At 54.3% G+C, this 17,157-nt stretch overlaps 1 protein-coding gene across 1 annotated transcript in view; it reads left to right on the plus strand.

Moving 5' to 3' along the window:
- The first annotated feature begins 15,415 nt into the window (after nucleotides 1-15,415).
- Nucleotides 15,416-17,157, plus strand: part of ZMAT4 (zinc finger matrin-type 4) — a 56,426-nt gene continuing 54,684 nt past the window's right edge. Inside the window, exon 1 of the mRNA XM_061472504.1 lies at nucleotides 15,416-15,530. Within this exon, the coding sequence (XP_061328488.1) occupies nucleotides 15,435-15,530 (96 nt within the window). The 5' untranslated portion in view covers nucleotides 15,416-15,434. The remainder of the gene's footprint in view (nucleotides 15,531-17,157) is intronic.

The raw sequence follows: 17,157 nt of genomic DNA on the forward strand, positions 1-17,157 counted from the left end.
GCTCCGAATCCATCACCAGGAGCCCTCAATGTGAAGGCTCCTCAGTGCGTTTACTGAGGCTGTTCTGCTTTCCCTTTGGCTGTGTTACGCTGTTGGCAGCCTCAGTTCAGTGCCTCCCTCTGCCTTTCTCCAACCTCTTGAGTTATTCATGTGGCCGAGGTTATTTTACGTGGATAAATTAATTGTAGCCCCGGAGAGATGGGGCTGTTACTTGAAAAGGAATGAATGGAGCAGGGCGTTTCTCTTTGGCAGGCTCAGAGGCACCAGCCTCTTGTGTATGATACACAGAACTACAACAAACCCCCCGAACAATGAGCTACAGCCCCCTTAGGTGAACGTGATACCTCAAAATATGGGTGATCACACCCAGCCCTGGTTATTGTACAGCGAGAGAAAAGAACTGATTTGGAGAAGGCTGAGTTTGTCTGTGGAAGCTCCAAGGTAATTTAATGTGTGGTCACATATGGATATATGTGATATATGTGGATATATGTGATATATGTGGATATATGATATAGCCTCATGGGGCTGTGTTAGCCGTGCTGTCCTTGCCATAGACACCAGGCTGGGATCCGAGCATCCTGTTGCTGTTGGGTTAGAAGTTGTGCGTTAAATGGTCTTAATGAAACATTAGCATCAAGCTAAACGTTTCTAGAAGTCCCTCCCTTTGAACTGATGCTGTGGGAAAGCTGAGGCATAATGATGGGTGATGCTGCTTTAGTTATTAAATGCTGTGCTGCCCAGCTGAATTAGCGGAGCCCCAAAGAGCCTGCTCCAGAGGGGTTAAAGCTTCTTCCCCATTTCATCCTCTTTCACTCCTAAATGCTTATTGAGTAATCCTGGGAGACCCTTTTAAGCTTCCTGGGCTTAATGTTTGCTAAACACCCTGTCACTTCCCCTTCTATTGATGACTCCTGGGCTGCTGCACCGCAGCCGGGAGGACGGGACAGCCTCCAGCCGCTCACCTGCATTCCCGGCCTTGGGAGAGAGGAATCATCCACTGGGACAGAACCAAGGGGGAGGCTTGGAGGAGCCAGACCCCCCCAGGATGAGCGGGGCTGGTGACTGAGGACCAAAGGGTGCACACTGGGGCCGTGCATCCCTCATCCGTGCAGGGTGCTCAGGGACCCAGCGAGCATCCTGCCTGCATTGCACATGCGAACGCAGGCATCCTAAAGGCGATGGGGGGCTGATGCGAGGGCTCATCGGCTGGATCATCCCTCCTGCTTGGTGCATTACCTCCGTCTCCAGGCTCTCCTGGGGCTCCGGCAGTATTAGTTTCAGCAAATTCATTTTCTTTCACAAAAGCTTTTGGTTACTTTGGGATTCGGGGCTGTTTAGGCTCATTGTTTCCCTGAGCTGCCTTGTTTTGCTGTAATGCTTAGACGCCTGGGCTGCAGGAACTTAATCTCCCTTCTCCTCCAGCAGCCCTGCTCTGCTCAAATCTGTTCTCTGCTCTAGTGCAAATTGTTGATGGGAGATAGCAGCGGGTCTTTCTGCTTCTATTTAACGTGTCAGCAGAGAAAGACATCTGCTTGCAATTACAGGCACGGCCCCGCTGAAGGATTGGCGTGGTAGATGTTGTAAGATAATGGGAAATCTTTATCAATTCATAATTCCTGGTGTCGTGCAAAGGAACAGATTTCATTTAAAACGCGTGTGGGGTTTGTTTTTTCCGTTTTACAAGGTTATGGGACAAAGCAGGAGATGGATATCAAGGGAAAAATGCCCGGTGCCCTGCAAAGAGCCCCGGGTTTCCCATACAAAAGGCTCCTTCCAGCCTTTCCATGGTGCGCGGGGAGCTGGGTGGGAGCCTCCTGCCTGGGGCACGGGAAGGGGCAGCTCCCTGCCTTGGTCCCCCGTCTCCCCTCAAGGCTGCTCCTGGCAGGGTGTGCTGTCAGCACAGCTATTCTTGGCCTCCCTCAGCCCATTCGTCAGCCCTCCGGGAGGCTGCTGTAATCTCCGCCGAGGTTCAGAGCCTCGGAGCATGTTCAACATCAGTGAGGAAGCAGGGAAATGGTCGTAATAATAATGGTAATAATGGTACGTGGCCAGAGATGAGCAGGGACCGCATCCCCGGGCTCTGAGCTCGCTGTGCTCACTCCCCAGCAGCACCAGCTCCTGCTCCGTACCCCTCTGCTTGGACCCGGCTCCCCATCTCTGGGGAGAGGCGAAGGGCGCATCTGACTGCAGAGACCACGGGTCTGTAAGAGAGGCCATAAGGTGCTGGCAGCTCATCTGGCTGATGTGGAGATGCTCTCCCCGTTCCCAGGGGGATCCAAAGCAAAGGAGCTCCGAAGTTGGAGCCTGACTGCGGACACCTCCGAGTGCCCTGAGCACTCAAACCCAGGCAAGAGCCTGGCATGGCCAGGGTTAAACTGGCTGCAGTCTGTGCACTGCAGAACTCGGTTGTGCCCATCTCCTGCTGCCCTGGGCTTTGTGTCCTCTGCTCTCCTGGCTGCAGAGCTGCAGCTTGGCCCCTTGTCTGAATTTGCATTGTGTTCCCATCACTCTGAAGGGCATCAGATGCTGTGTCTGCAAGTGTGGGCTCCCCTTGATGGCAGCTCAGCACAGTGCTGGGGACAAGAGATGCCCTAAGGAAGGTACCAGGGATGGGGCAGGTTGGGGTTTTGGGGAGCTGGGTCTGGTTGAGCCTAGTGAGGGCTTGCTCTGGGGATGTGAGGGGTGCATCCTGGGTTCATGGCACTGCAGTGCACGTGTGACGCGCATGTGTGCTGTCTCTCAGCCCAGGGAAAGCCAGGGAAGCAGCAAGAAATTCAGAGAGACGAGACCCAAAGAAAGGCATGGAAAAGCCTGGGATAACTTCTGAAATGTCAGGAATTCCTGGGTGCTGCAGAAATGGCCAAATCATCACTGAAGGAGGCAGAAAATGCATGGCAGCGGATGCAGGCAGGGTGCAGGGCTGTGTGTGTTGCTGATGCACTCACTGTGTGTGCTGGGGACTCAGATGCGTTTGCTCCTCACAGCCTGGTTTCGTTTTAAGCTCCCAGATGCTGGCCATGTCGCCACCAGTTCTCTTCACTGAAGCAAATTCAAAGCATCTCTTTTGTCTTTGAGTTCTCAGACACGAGACATGGGGAAGTTCATTCCTGCGCCGCTTCCAGCCCCTTCTGACCCCATATCCTTTAGTGGCTGTGAACCAGGTTGAAGCCCGGCCTTGCAGACAGCTTGGCTTGTGAATGGGGGCCTGGCTGTATTTGGGGATGCTGAGAAGTTCCCCCTGCTGTCCCTGTCCTCTGGCAGCACTGGGAACGGGGTGGGATGCTCTGCGTGGTGGCACTGGTGCACTGCTCCAGTGGGAATTCACCGTGTTATAGAGAAGGGAAACGTGCCGAGAGCTCTGGGCTTTGCATCTCCCTGCAGTGCTGGGATGCTGCTGGGACCCGGTGTGCCTGGGTCTGGCTGCTGCAGGGGGCAGAATCCTCCTTAATCGCTGCAGATTCGGGGCATGAGAAGCAGCTTCCACATCAGAGCATGAGCTGTGATTTTTGCTTAACTGGAGACTTCCTGAGCGGTTTGATGCTGATACCCCCAGCACAGCCCTGGATGGCTTTAGCTTCCTGCTGCTAAGCTGAAAAGTCCCTGACAAGCAGAGCAGGTTTAATGGGAATGGGGCTGTGAGCACCTTCCTGTGTGTGCAGTTGGCAGGGATTCCTTTGGAGCACCAAGCAGCCAGGTTTGGGCAGTGTTTTGGGGGTTATCATTTAGAAGACAGCAATATCACCCATTGGGTGACATGGGTTTGGGTTGGAAGGGACCTTAAAGCTCATCCAGCTCCACTCGACCAGGTTGCCTTGGCAGCCTGGAAGCAGACACAGACCGTTCCCTGCGGATCCCAGCCTCATGGAGGGGTTGGTGGGCAGCTCCTGGCTGATGGAGCTGGTTTGCTTTGGGAAGGCAGCAAAAGGGGGGGCTGAGTGGTTTGGGGTGCATTGTTTGGGGTGCAGGGCGCCCTGAATGGGACAGCAGCCTCTGTCTCTCCATAGGGATGAGCACTGGCAGCGATGCCTACCCTAACCCTAATGGCGCACGGTCCCCTGCTGATCCAGAGCAGTTGATTATAGAGGGGTGAGCTTGATTCCTTCCCCTTGCCCTCAGTTTGAGTAGCTGACAGTTGTTACCAGCGTGAGGTACTAACCCTTGATGCTGAATGCATGCGCTGGGGCTCGTTAATCACTTCCAAATGCCCCGTCTAAAGGCTCATATTGTTCCAGCATTCAGGCACTGATTTTTTGGGATCTCTGAAATAGGACTCTGCTCTCGCCCATGTGCTGGGGGAGCCGTTCCTTTCCGCTGGGCTTTACAAATATACATGTGGTTTAATTCAACAAGAGGGCTGGAGGGGATGTTTTTCCACCCCCTTTTTGCTTACCCCCATCTCTTTCTCTTTAGGGCTGGCTCTGCCAAACCACCCGGCCCTGTGCCAGCAGCAGTTCCCTGGATGATCCCAAATGCATTTTGGGGTTGAAAAGTGGGTTTCTGGGAAAACCCAGCCCTGTGACAGACATCAGGGTCCCCCCCCAAGGGGTTGTTCATGCTCTGGGGTGCGGGTACCAAAGGGAGACCAAAAGGGCCTTCAGACAGGGGTAGGGTTTCCAGCAGCTTGGGTGAGCCCATGCTGCTGCTGTGCTGATGGGCAGAGACAAAGCTGATGCCAGAAAGGCCCAACTCAACGGCTTTGTGCTGTGGAAGCAGATGGAGAGGCTGCAGAGAAGCGGCAGTGCCTTCCTATGGACACCCACAGCTCCGCAGGCATGGGAAATCCACTGATACAGCAAAGGAATGGGATATTATGGATCAGAAATGAAATGTGGGGAGGAATCCTGCCAGCTCTTATGGGACTTGGTTGTGTTGGGGCTTAGTGGTCCCAAGGAAACATCTATTTGTGCAACTAAACCCGCTGTTAAGTGCCCTAGCTTTGGTAGGACACTTGATCCCATCTTGGTGCTCCATAGGGTCTGGTGGCTACGGGAATTGCTTTAATTCCAGCCAGCAGGCAGAGGCTCCAAGCAGAGAATACCCCTGGATGGAGACCGGAGCTTCACCACCACATCATGATGGAGCTGTGTGTGCGCGGCACAGCCGGGGCTGAGCCAGGTCTCCTGTGCCTCCATCCACAGCCCAAACCACAACCCCTTCTCTCTTCTGCTGCTGCTGGAAACCCGCTTGTGTCTGAAGCTCTTGGAAGCTCTGGAGCGTGTCTGAGGTGGTTATGTCCTGTGGGTTTGCTGCTATTATAAATAGATGTTGTAAGTGAACATGAAAGAATTTGTGCTGACCAAGGGTTGTTCTTATTAGAGGCGATGAATGAGGAGGGGCTGATTCCTGCCAGGCTCTGTGCCTTACATCATGTTGTCCTCCCATGGCCCTGATGGCCCGCAGCATCCCGAGCTCCCTGCGGATGCTGGGATGCTCCCTGCAAACCGGCCGCAGCAGGACCCTCTCCCTGCCTACCCTGAATCATCTGTGTTGTCAGAGCCTTAAATCCCCCAGGACTCAGATGGGAGCAGAGGCTTTAGGGTTCTGGGCTGTCTTGTACATAACAACTGCAGTGCACTGATGTGTGATTCATTGGCCATCAGCATCCCTGACCTGTTCACCAACAAAGGTATTCTAACGCTGTGGTAAAACAAGATATGGGGAGCTTGGTTGGAGCGTTGTTCAGCAGCAGCAGTCAGGATTTTATCCATGGGATTTCAAGCCAGCTGAAGGGTTAACATGAAAATCTTCCACATCCATTCCTGCGGGATGACCTCTGCAGGGCCCTCCCGGAGATGCAGCTATCTTTGTCTCCTAGAGCATGGAGACATCCTTATCCTGAGCCTGACAGTGTGCTGCTGTCTCAGCAGCTGGTTTTCGTCACCATCACTATGTGGTACCTGCTCTTGCAAACGTGGCATCGCAAGCTGCTGGGAGATGGGAGGTTCATGGTGTCCCTAAACGGGCTGGACAGGAGCTACTGCATGGGGGTCCCTGCTCATGGACCTATGGATCAGCCTTTTCCATGCCAGAAGCCTCTCGAGCAATGGTCACTTAATAACAGCCTCGAAATAAAGCAAAAGCATCCCCAGGAGAGGAAGGGAAGGACCGAGGCGGTGAAGTTCATGTTGGAAAAGAAGCAAAGCCCCAAGTCACAACCCGTGCGCTCGGAGCCTCTCGGTGACAGAATCCAGACCACACTGGTTTCAGAGCACGAAAACACAGTGACAGGTTAAAACAAATACTGCAAGAAGGCTCTTGGATTGCTGGAGCTTGCTTCCCACTGACAAAAGCATCTTTTCTGGAGCCTTAGGCTGGACCAAGCACCTCTTCCCCTGCGCTGCAGGGTCTGCACGGGCTGTTTCCAAGCTGCATATGATGCTCTGAGTTGCATCATCTGAGCTCTGTCCCAGGGCTGCTTCTCTGGTCTTCCTGACAAGCAGCTCCATGCTAAAGATGGGTCGGTGGTGTCCATCACCAGCCAAACTTGGCTTTGTAGCTGCAGAGAGCAGCAAGGGAAGTGACTTTCCCACCCGCATGCCCGGGGGCTGTAGCTGGAAAGGGCTCTGCTGTCCAAGTGAAAGCTGGATGCAAGCTGAGGGCGAACAGATGGTTTCAAGATCGAGCCCATCATAAGAATAAGAAGCCAAACTGCTGATGGATGGGGCAGCGTTCGGCTCGGGCAGGGAGCCAGATGTAATGTCCTTCCCGAACTGCAGGGCTGCTGATGCCCAAGAACACAAATGCTTGTTCAGGTCCGGAGGAGCCTGGCTGTACCCACAGCATGCCCTGGCTGCACCGTGTGCTGTGGCCTTGTGTTCCATCTCTGCTGCAGCACTGTTTCACTGCGTATTTACACTGCAGTCAGCGGGTACCTGCTGCTGCTGGCCCATCTAAGGGTGGGTTTAGCTGCTTGCATATGGCACTGTGACTGTCTGCAGGCAGTTACTCTGTGGCTGCTGTGCTGCTGCATCAAGGCCCTGGCTTAGCCTGTGGCCTTTAGGAACGGGGAAACTGGCTCTGCTCTGATGAGCAACAGACGTTGCACTTGGGATATGCCATGCAGCGATGAATCCTTCGCGCGTCGCTGCAGAAAGGCTACTGTGAAGGCGCAGAGGCAGCAGAGTGATTCCAAGGAGAGGAGAGTGATGGTTTAATGCAATGCAGAGCCTGGCTGTTCTCCCACTGCCCACATGCCAAAGCAATTAGCGGGCACAAGGCTGTTTTCAGCACGTCCCTGACTGTGGCAGAGCATGCGAGAGACACGCGGAGTTGATGGGGAGGGAGGTGCCTGGACCATCCCCTTTGCAAGGAGATGTGATGGGATGCAGCAGGTTGTCATGGAAGCCTTGGGCTGATTGGAGCTGTAGGGAAGCAGAGGTGGGCTGAACCTGGGTAGCAGAGGGCCCCTGTCCCTGGTGCATCGCCCCATCTCTGCTCTGCAGCGTGGCTACGGGCATGCAGGACTCCCTCCTTTCCCATGCATCAGCCAACAGCAAGGGATGCTCCTTGCCCTCTGCCCAGAGCCGTCCCTGCTCTTGAGCAAAGAGCCTGATGCCACGGGACAACACAACCCCCGTGAGGCTTTTCATGTATAACTCAGTTTGTGAGTCCAATGCAGAGCTTTGTTTTGGAGGCTGTGCATGGCCTGGGGAGGGAATGCCCCTCACTGGCGTGGCTGTGGCCTGGGGGGGATAAGAGCAGGACCGGCAGAGATGGAGCCGTTTGCAGCCCTTCTCCCAACCTCGTTTCCCATTTCCCCACTTTCCCACTGGGCACATTAACGCTCTCCCTTTGTGGGGTGAATGTGGAGAAGCCACATTTGCACTTGTCTGTGCAGATACCATATGGGCAAGCAGTTGATGTCTCAGCCTCTTTCCAAGGCGCGCTGCTACAAGCGCTTAACTTCGCCCTTGCCCAGATGCGTGTGTGTTTTATGTGCTGCGCATAAAAAGGCAGAAATTGCACGGGGTGGAATGTGTTGGAATTGGCACTTTGGAAAATGCACACTCTGCTGGAATGTGCTAACATCCAGCTCGCACAGAAGGGCAATTAACTCTATTTATGTTCATGAGGCTGAGTCTAAAACCGGCTTCAGAAAGCAGCTCACTCACATTAAAGGGCTTTATAATCATTATGCTAAAGTATTTCTTTTGAAAACATTTTCAGTTTCTTCAACAGTTGGGATATTTATAAAATATGGCATCAATTACTACATATTTCTTTATTCACACTGATTATACAACCTATAATTATACTTAAGCCTCTTATTTGTATATCATGGCAGCATTAAGAGAAGCTCTGTGATTTGTCTGCGTGTTGCTCTTTCCAGATAGCAGAGGCCTGCAGTCTCTCCCCTGCTTTAGAGAAGGGACTGGGTTCTGTTGCCCAAACAGCAGCACTTCAGGTGCTCCCAGCATGAGCAGGCTGAGGCTGGCAACAGCTCGTGACAGGTACCGTGGAGCTGTTTGGGCTCCAGGTGCTGTGTTTGCAGCCAGCTCCTCATTTACTCACAGGAAAACATTTCCCTGGAGCCCTTTTCCTCACTGGGCAACACTGAGTGTTGGAATAACTGGGATAACTCAGGTCTCTTATGGATGAAGGCAGCGGCTCCCATTGCCGTCAGTGCTGCAGGCTGGGATCCGCTCCCTTAGACCCACACAGGGATGCGAGGGACCAGGGATGCTAAAAGTGTCCTGGATGCTGAAGTGTTGCTGGTGATCGCTTTGGACCTCCTCGTTGTAAGGGGCTGTTGTAAAGGCCCTGCTGGAAGTGAGGAATCTGCCTGTGCCCTTTGGAAAGCTGCGTTACCCTGGGTTGAAGTCACTCGGCTCTGGTTAACTTCTACTGGGGCTTCACTCGGGGTTGGAGTCTTGCTGCTTGTACATGATTCCCTCCTTGAAAACCTCTTATTATAGGAGAGACAGATCCCCATGGCTCCTCCTGAGCCGGAGCAGTGATTTCACAGTGCATCTCTGGTGTCGCAGTGACCCGCAGGGCCCTGGGGATGCGGTGGTTGAACTCGAACTCTCTGCAGTGGGAAACATGGGAAAATGCTGTTTCCCTGCACTCTGCGCTCTGGTGTTTCCTGGCAAGCATTCCCCACGTCTCCTTGAAGGCTTTTCTTTGTGTTCCTTCCCTTTTGGGCAGCATAAGGGGGCATGGAGCTGGTCTCTGTCCTCTGAATGCACAACAGAGTGAGCTGTAGTGACTGAACTCGTGGTTTCCTTTGGCCAAGGGAACTGGGAGGAGAAAATGAACACTTTGAAAAGGGGAAGCAATTGGGTTTGGAGCATCTTTTGTGACAAAGGGAATGCTCTGGGCAGATCTCAGATCGATTCCGTGCAAAGTATAGGAGGCAGGTTGCTCTATTAGCATCAAAGGATGAGGCAAAGGGATGTCTGCTTGTCCTGCTCAGTCCTCACCAGCTTTTCCTGCATGGCACCATAGGGGTTAAGAGAGCAGAGCACTGATATTTCAGTGCATAAGGACGCTCCCTTGCAGTGGATGAGGCATGCACACAGCTTTCCTTGTTACGCTCCACAGCTGTGCAACAATAGACAATGGGGAGCCAGAAAAGAGCACAGGGAAAAGCTCCTGGGAGTTACTGGTGTGGCTGGGAGAGCGAAGCCCTCCTGGAACGGAGCGTGTTGTTCTCCTGGATATAAATCTGAACTGAAAGCCGAACGCCAGGCTTCCGAGGGCTTCCCAAAGCTGGACTGTGCATCATCAGTAACCGAACCAAATGCGTCCTGCACGGAATCCTGTTCATCACCTGTGTGCTGAGGTGTGGGAATCCCCACCCGTAAAGCTTGGGATGACAAAGTGACCTCCAGGTGATAAGATCAGGGTCAAGCAGCAGGGATGGAGGAGGAGGAGGAGGAACTGTGCTTTCCTCGGTAGAAGCAGTGGCTGGGGCTGTTCTTGGTGCTCTAAGCACATCCAGTGCGAAGCGGATGCAGCGATGCTGAGTGGGTTGGGACAGGATTATCTCGCGTCTGAAAGCACAGGGCAGCATCACCCCTGGACCTTCGGTGGCAACTGTGCCCTTTATCCTGGATGCAAACAGGAGCTTGTGCCCAGCTCCGTTTGTGGAAGCCCCGTTCCTGTTCCCAGTTGGCAGCACAGGGACCATTCCCAGGTGGCAGTCTGGAATTCACACTGCCTTGGCAAGCCATAAGCTATTGTTTCTCTCCTCAGAGAAGGGCTCTGTGAGTCCCAGCACAGCACGGGCCGTGGCCTCTCTTGTTCTGTTCATGCCTCTGAAGTTCCGCATTGTTTCTGCTGACCTCTGTGCTCAAAACGCTTTCCCACCCTTGCGAAACCGGGGCTTGCCTTAGCAGATGTGCAAGGTCGAGAAGGTCCTGCAATGGGAGAACTGAAACCTGGCCTCTTACTTTGCTTCACTGAGTCTCATAGCGGATATGCTCTTCCCTGTCTGCTCCTTCAGGCAGGATAACTTAGCTCCAGCCAGGCACCGAGGTCCTGCTCCTTGATAAGCATCTCTTAATACCTGAACTGTTTCCTCAGAGCAAAAGGAACTTAATGACAGGATACTTGTGTTGCTTCTGTGCAAATATCAGATTGCAGTCCAGAAACCAGAGTCTCTGCAATTGCAAGGCGGAATTAAACGGGAGACAGACAGCAGCACGTAAAACATGAACGAGGCTCATTGTTTGCTGCAGACAGTGAAATGTCTTTGGTTCGGCCTCAGAAAATCACTGCTGCGTCTTCCCGAGCGGTGCAGAACTTGATCTGCTCCCGCTTTCCGCTTTGGGATGGAGTCCAGGATTAATTCCCTGCGGATCACCTTACTTTGTGGATAAGAGGAGCTCCTCCTGCAGTGTCTGGGCTGGGGGAAAACAGGTGGGAACGGCGCTGGGACACCGGGATGGGTTGGGACTGAGCAGGACCCTGGAACTCAGGATGCTTCCCCAGGCCTGGCAGGGGCTGGCTTCGCTATGATGGTGACGGGGCACCGGGATGGGTTGAACGGAGAAGCTGGGGCTGCCCCATCCCTGGCAGTGCTCAAGGCCAGCGCCGGGTGATGGGCAGGAGGTGATGGGGGGGTGGGCACCGGCCGCGGGGCTCAAAAACGGGTTTTTCTCCCCAAAAACGCCCTCGAGCGCCGCGGGGTGGCGCGTTCGGCTCGGAAACGCGCCTCGCGCAGGGGGCGTGTCCTGCCCCGCCTCCCCCCGTGTTCCTCCCCCCCCCCCCCCCCCCCTTATTTTGGGGACCCAGCGCCAAGCGCAGCCCCGCATTGGGGGGGGGGGGGGGGGGGGGGGTGTTCTCTCCTCCTCTCCTGCGGCGTTTCGGTTCTTACGGTTATTTCTGTGTTCTCTTTTCCTGTGGTTACCGGTAACTGCAGCCCCCGGGACCCCCTGGGCCGGCTCCTTGCGCATCCTCTGCCCCGGCTCGCCCCGATGCGAAGCGGTTCGTGCCGTGTCCGGATGCCGCGGAGGAGCCGGCTTCCGAGCCCTGCGCATCTCCTGTGCCGCAGTGCCAGGGGCAGCCGTCAGGAGCTGCCATTCCAGGTCCAATTAGGATGGTGCCTCTTGATGGCAGACCCAATCTGGACGCGCAAGCTGCTGCTTTATTCATTTCGCTAATTGCCTGCGGCTGCTGAAGCTTCTCAGACTTAAAAAAACACCCCGAAAATTCAGGAATTGCAGCGGTCTCAATGCTGGAGGGAACGGAGGGGAGAAGAGTTTTGATTTGTAATTTGTGGTCTAATAAAGTAGTTAGGAATGAGCAAAAAATAACGGGAGCCTTGCTGGTTTTATTGAGCATGGAACAGAAAACCTGAGGGCCCTCGGGGAAAGGGGGATGCTGCAGCCAGGGCACGCAGTGCCCACAGCCTGGCATAGGATTGTGGAATGGTTTGGGTAGGAAGGGACCTTAAAGCTCATCCAGTTCCAACCCCTGCCATGGGCAGGGACACCTTCCACTAGAGCAGCTTGCTCCAAGCCCCGTTCAACCTGGCCTTGAACACTGCCAGGGATGGGGCAGCCACAGCTGCTCCATTCAACCCATCCCAGTGTCCCAGCACCCTCACAGGGAAGAGCTTCTGCCTAAGAGCTCATCTCAGTCTCCCCTCTGGCAGGTTAAAGCCATTGCCCTTGGCCTGTCCCTACATCCCTTGTCCATATCTCATCTCCAGCTTTCCTGTAGCCCCTTTAGGCACTGGAAGATGCTCTAAGGTCTCCCTGGAGCCTTCTCCAGGTCATGGCTTGGGTGTTTGCTGGGAGCCACGGGAAGGAGCTGCAGTCCGTGTGCTGCTTCATGGCTCAGCCTCCCCTAGAAGTATGAGCACAACTGGTGTCATGCTTGAGTCTGTGGCTTCTTTTCCCCACCAGTACAAACCCAGGCTGCGATGGGAGCCCTGTGCTTGCCTCTTCCTATGGCATGAGAGCAAATCACAGTTACGGCCAAGGCGACCGCAGTGCCATGGTTACCACCCCACTGCAGCAGGGCTCTTTGGCACCATCTCCAGCACCTCCCCAAAGCCAGTCAGGATCAGACCATCAACCCTGTAAAGCCTGACACGTAGCTGGGGTAACGTGCCAGAGCATCCGTGCTCTTCCAGCATCCCCCAGGGCAGGCACCAGCACAGGCAGAAAACAGCTTGCCGTGTGGGTACAGCACGTTGAATTCAGACCCTGTGAAGAAGGGAGAGCAGCCCCAGCGACGTGTTGTGATTTGGCTCCTTATTTTAGCTCCGTGTGTTGTTCCTCCTCGCCCCGTCTCTGCATCTCCTTAGTGGAGAACAGGCTCTCATAACCAAAATCATTAATTTATGGGGCCTGCAGCAGGGCTTAACGATGATTTAAATGAGGAACCGGAGTTGTGGCACGGTGGCACTGGAGGCAACGCTTTAATTAAGAAGGCAGTGATTTCCCTGTGACCTTTCATTGTAAAGGGGTTTAAGCGGCCTGTGGAGCTCCTTCCTCCCCATCAGCAGCTCCCCTCCCGTGGGTCCCGGCTCCTGCTCGCAGATGGCACCGTTACAGGGTCTGCATCTTGTTTTCCTCCAAGTTAAAGTGTCTTTGAAGCACGATTTTGCATCTAAGGCAGGATGCAATGAAAAGGCTTTAAAGAGCTGCTGACGCCTCATGGAAAACTGAACACATTCTGTTGAGAAACAATTCAGCTGGGCTGGCTTCTCTGCTGTTCCCTTTGCTCGGGTTTGATAGCAAGGGGCACTATAAATATACAGAGTTCTACATAGAAATGAGAAACCTTGGCAACCGAGGGGAAGGTTGGTGGTTTTCTCGTGTTCAAGGACTATGGGCAAGTGGGTGATTGGAGTTCATGGGCTGGCATTTCATCCTCACACCTATGGGCTGATGCTGCTGCCGTGCGGTGGGAGCTGGGAGGAGAGGGAGCCAGGTACCAGGGTGTTCTTTCCTCCTCGAGGTGTTTGTGAACCTCCAGAAATAGGGGTGGTTTCTGGGGCACTGACAGGGCTCGTGGTGGTGGAACAGGAGCAAAGCGATGCCTTGGAGCGGGAGGACTGGGGCTGCCATATGGTGATGGGCTCAGCCTCTGTCTATACACTGAGTCCTGCTCTTGGAAGTGGGCAGTGGGGGGAAGCCAGGCTTTGGCACCGGGACACTGTGCTCTCCCCCCCAAAACCTGCATCTTCTTCATGGTATCATAAAATGGGGACACTTGGACCACAGAAGAAGGGCTGGAACTGCCATCGGTTGCAGGATGCGCTTTCCTATTAGGAGTGGGGTTTAAAGAGCCCTTCCACAGAAATCCTTGTGTGCACCATGAGCAAGTCATGGGGAAGAGGAACGTTTGGACAAAGGGAACTGGGTTTGCAGCTTGGGTCTGCGTGAGGGAGCAGGGATGGGTCTCGCTGTGCCTGCTTAGTGCAAAATGCTCCTTTGCACTAGGCCAGAGCAAACAGCTACCTAGTAAAGAAGGCAAATGCGTTTAAAAGCAAGGCTTAGTGGGGATGCTGGCATGAAACAGGTCTTCTGTGTGCTCAGGAGTGGCGCTTTGAGGCGCTACGAATCACAGATCACATTTGCATGGAAATGCAGCTCTGTGATAGGATTCCTTAGAGTAGCCGGCAGCAGCGAATGCGTTGCAGATGTGTCCTATTTAATATCAAGCAACACCTTTTCTTTCCTTGCCTTGCTGCACTCGTGACTTGCTATTTCTTGGGATTAATCAATGGGTACGTTCTGCTGGAGCCACCCAGCGATGCGCGGGGTGAGCGGGCTCAGACATCTGCACACTATCATTCCTCCCTCACCAAGTGCTGGTGGTATAATTAGAGAAGTCATTAATCCTTGCTCAGCAGTGCTAGGGGCTATTTATAGTAAGGCAGGCAAACAGCACCCTGCATAGTGGGCTAGGCTGGGTGTGGAAATGACTCCTGGTGCCATTGGGTTGCACGGCTCAAATCAGAGCCATTTGCTTCCAGGGGGGAAATTCCCTTTCTGGCCATACACAAACCAAAGCAGAGCAAAGGGTCTGCTCTGACCAAGGTATCACCCACTGGGCTTGCCACGGGGGGGTCATTTGGACACTCCCCATAAGCTGTCACCATCCCATGTTCTGGGATCCCTGCCTGTGTCTGCAGGATGCTCTGCTATTGGGGACCAATGCAGAGCACAGGGATGGAGCAGGAATGAATCGTCTCAGCTTTCCTTTTCCTCAGTGTCCCTGGGGAAAGGCATTGAAACCAATCAAAGTGGCCCTTCTCATAAACCAGCAGTGAAAACCAGTACCTGCAGCCTGCTGTTAATGCTTCTGCCTTGGGACCAGGCTGGCTGTTTGCTGATGTGTGCTCACTCGTGGCTGTGGGGCTGTGGAGCCCTGATCACTGGTTTAAAGGGTGCCACACAGCAGCATCTTTAGCAACTGAGACACAGACAACAAAGTAAATGCTTGAGCCTGCCCGGGGAGGATAATGGGGTGAGTGTGTGGCTGCTTGTAAAGCACACACCAAGAGAGATAACCTGGTGGTAGAAGGTGATTCCCGTACCCAGGTTCTGCACAGGAGGCTCTGTGAGCAGTGCTCCTTGCTGCAGCGTGCTCCCTTCCAAACCGGGTTACCCCATCACCAGCTTTGAAGAGCAGCCCATATAGGGTAACAAGCTGCAGGGTAAATGGAAGCTATTTAAGCAATTAGCATCCAAGTTTAATGAGGATGACCAGCACAGGTCTGGGGAGGGGAAAAGGGAAAAAGGAAAAGGGAAAAAGGGAAAAGGGAAAAGGAAAAGAAAAGGGAAAAGGAAAATAAAAGGGAAAAGGGAAAAGGGAAAAGGGAAAAGGGAAAAGGGAAAGGTTCCTGTGTGTGTCTGCAGCTGCTCTGCATCTCTCATCACCATGGGCTGTCCTGGCAGCCCATAAGAGCCCCTGGCCTGATTCCCCTCATCCCCATCTGCTGCTCGTGCCGCAGCAGGGAGCACACCTCTATGCCTGTGCTCAGGCTGGTACCTTGTGCCCAGCTTCCATCCGCTGTCTGCTCACGCCTGGTCTCTGCCATCAGGGGATTCAGGATGCTTTGGCAGGTAAGGGTTTGTTGCTCACCTCTCTTGCCACCCAGGGGCTCAGCTGTGTCTGTTCCGCTCTGTGTGTTGTCCCTGCCTAACTCCAGATACATTGCTCTCTGTGTCTCTAAGCCAGAGGGAAAACTGGGGCGTTAGCAATGCTCAGTGAGCTGCAGGCCGAGCAAGGCTGTTGTGTGCAAGCTTCCAAGATGCAGCTCAGCCTGGGCTAAGGTCCATGTTTTCCCTGTGCTGGAGCCAACCTCCCTGCCAGGCTTTCCGCTTGAGGGGGTCCATCCCAGCGCTTTGCCCTTGGTGCCACGGCTCCCAGTGCAAGGGCAGCTTTGGTGCTGGGGGGGGGGTAAGAGGGGATGGGAGGAATTCCAGACTTTGGGAAGCAGCCGATGAAGGATGGGCTGGAGGTGAAACAGCGCGTGAGGAGCCTGCAGACCTGGCGTGGAGATGGGGATGGCTGGGAAGCGCAGTGATGCAGGAATGGGTGCTGGGGTCAGCTGGGGTGGCATCGCTCCTGTTGTCGACTTAAACACTTCACTGGCTTCAGCCTAGTGAGGCACAAAGCTCGTCTGTGTGCTGGCAGCCGGCATCAGGGGAGCCACAGGGGAAATACGGCTCGGTCTGGGCTTCACTGCATCCTCCAGGCTTTGCCGGGAGGATTTGCATGGAATTCTTTCAGCCTCTGAGATTAATGGACCCAAACCTCCCCCTGCTTGGGGACGGGACTGAATTCCCTTGCCAAGAATCCCGGTGGGCTCCCCTTCAGTCTGGGATGCGCAGTGGGAAAAGACCTGTTGAAACGTGGGGACCACTGCCTTGTAACTGCAGGGAGTCCCCAGTGCTGGCTTTGGCTGGCAAAAACAGCTCCCGAGCTCTGCGCTGTGCCTATGGATGATAAAAGGTGACCTCGGAAATTGCATTTCCAAACGTTTCCCCCCCTCTCTGTGCAGGCTGGCGTTGTTCCCAGTGTTTCGGGCCGGGACTGCCTGGGGCTCTTTGTTTAAGCTCCCTGGGCACTGCAATTCTTATGCACGGAGGTGACGATGCTCTGCCGGAGTCTGGGATCCTGGAAGGCGGCTGCAGATCGGCCTTTTGTTATCCCCAGGCTTCAAAACTGCGGTTGAGGATGAGCTGGGGAAAGCAAAGCCGCCTCTCCAGGGACATCCCACGTGTTAACAGTGGGATGGAGGCAGGGTCAGCCACTGGTTCAGGCTGTTTCAAGCAGTGAGAGCTGGCAGAAGGGCCCGCAGACCTCAGTGAGGAAGCATTTAGTGCTTTAACCACGCTCAGCAAACTTTGGTTTGCAATAACCCGCTGCTGCCTGCTCTGATTTCACTGCTGAATGTCAGGGAAGGAGAAGTCTAAAGGGCATCATGCATCAGAAGAGAACCTGAGCTGCACTGTCTCAAAGGAGCAGGGACCGCCTGGGCACAAGGAGGGTTATTGCTGCTCTATGAGGCAGGGCTGGTTTGTGTTCTGCGTCAACCCGGTCTCTGCTCAATTGGAAATGGGATTTGGGGGAGCAGCAGACCTCGCTGCATTGCACAGTAGAGCATCCTCTCTCCTCCCTCCGCTATCCACAAGCTGATGTGTGACGAGTGGTGGTTCGGGAAGGCTGGGGCTGACGATGCCCTTC

The sequence above is a fragment of the Pezoporus flaviventris genome, unplaced genomic scaffold (genome assembly GCF_033815535.1).
Source record: "Pezoporus flaviventris isolate CSIRO_AGI_PZ_B2104156 unplaced genomic scaffold, CSIRO_AGI_Pfla_v1 ptg000071l, whole genome shotgun sequence".
Classification (NCBI taxonomy): domain Eukaryota; kingdom Metazoa; phylum Chordata; class Aves; order Psittaciformes; family Psittacidae; genus Pezoporus; species Pezoporus flaviventris.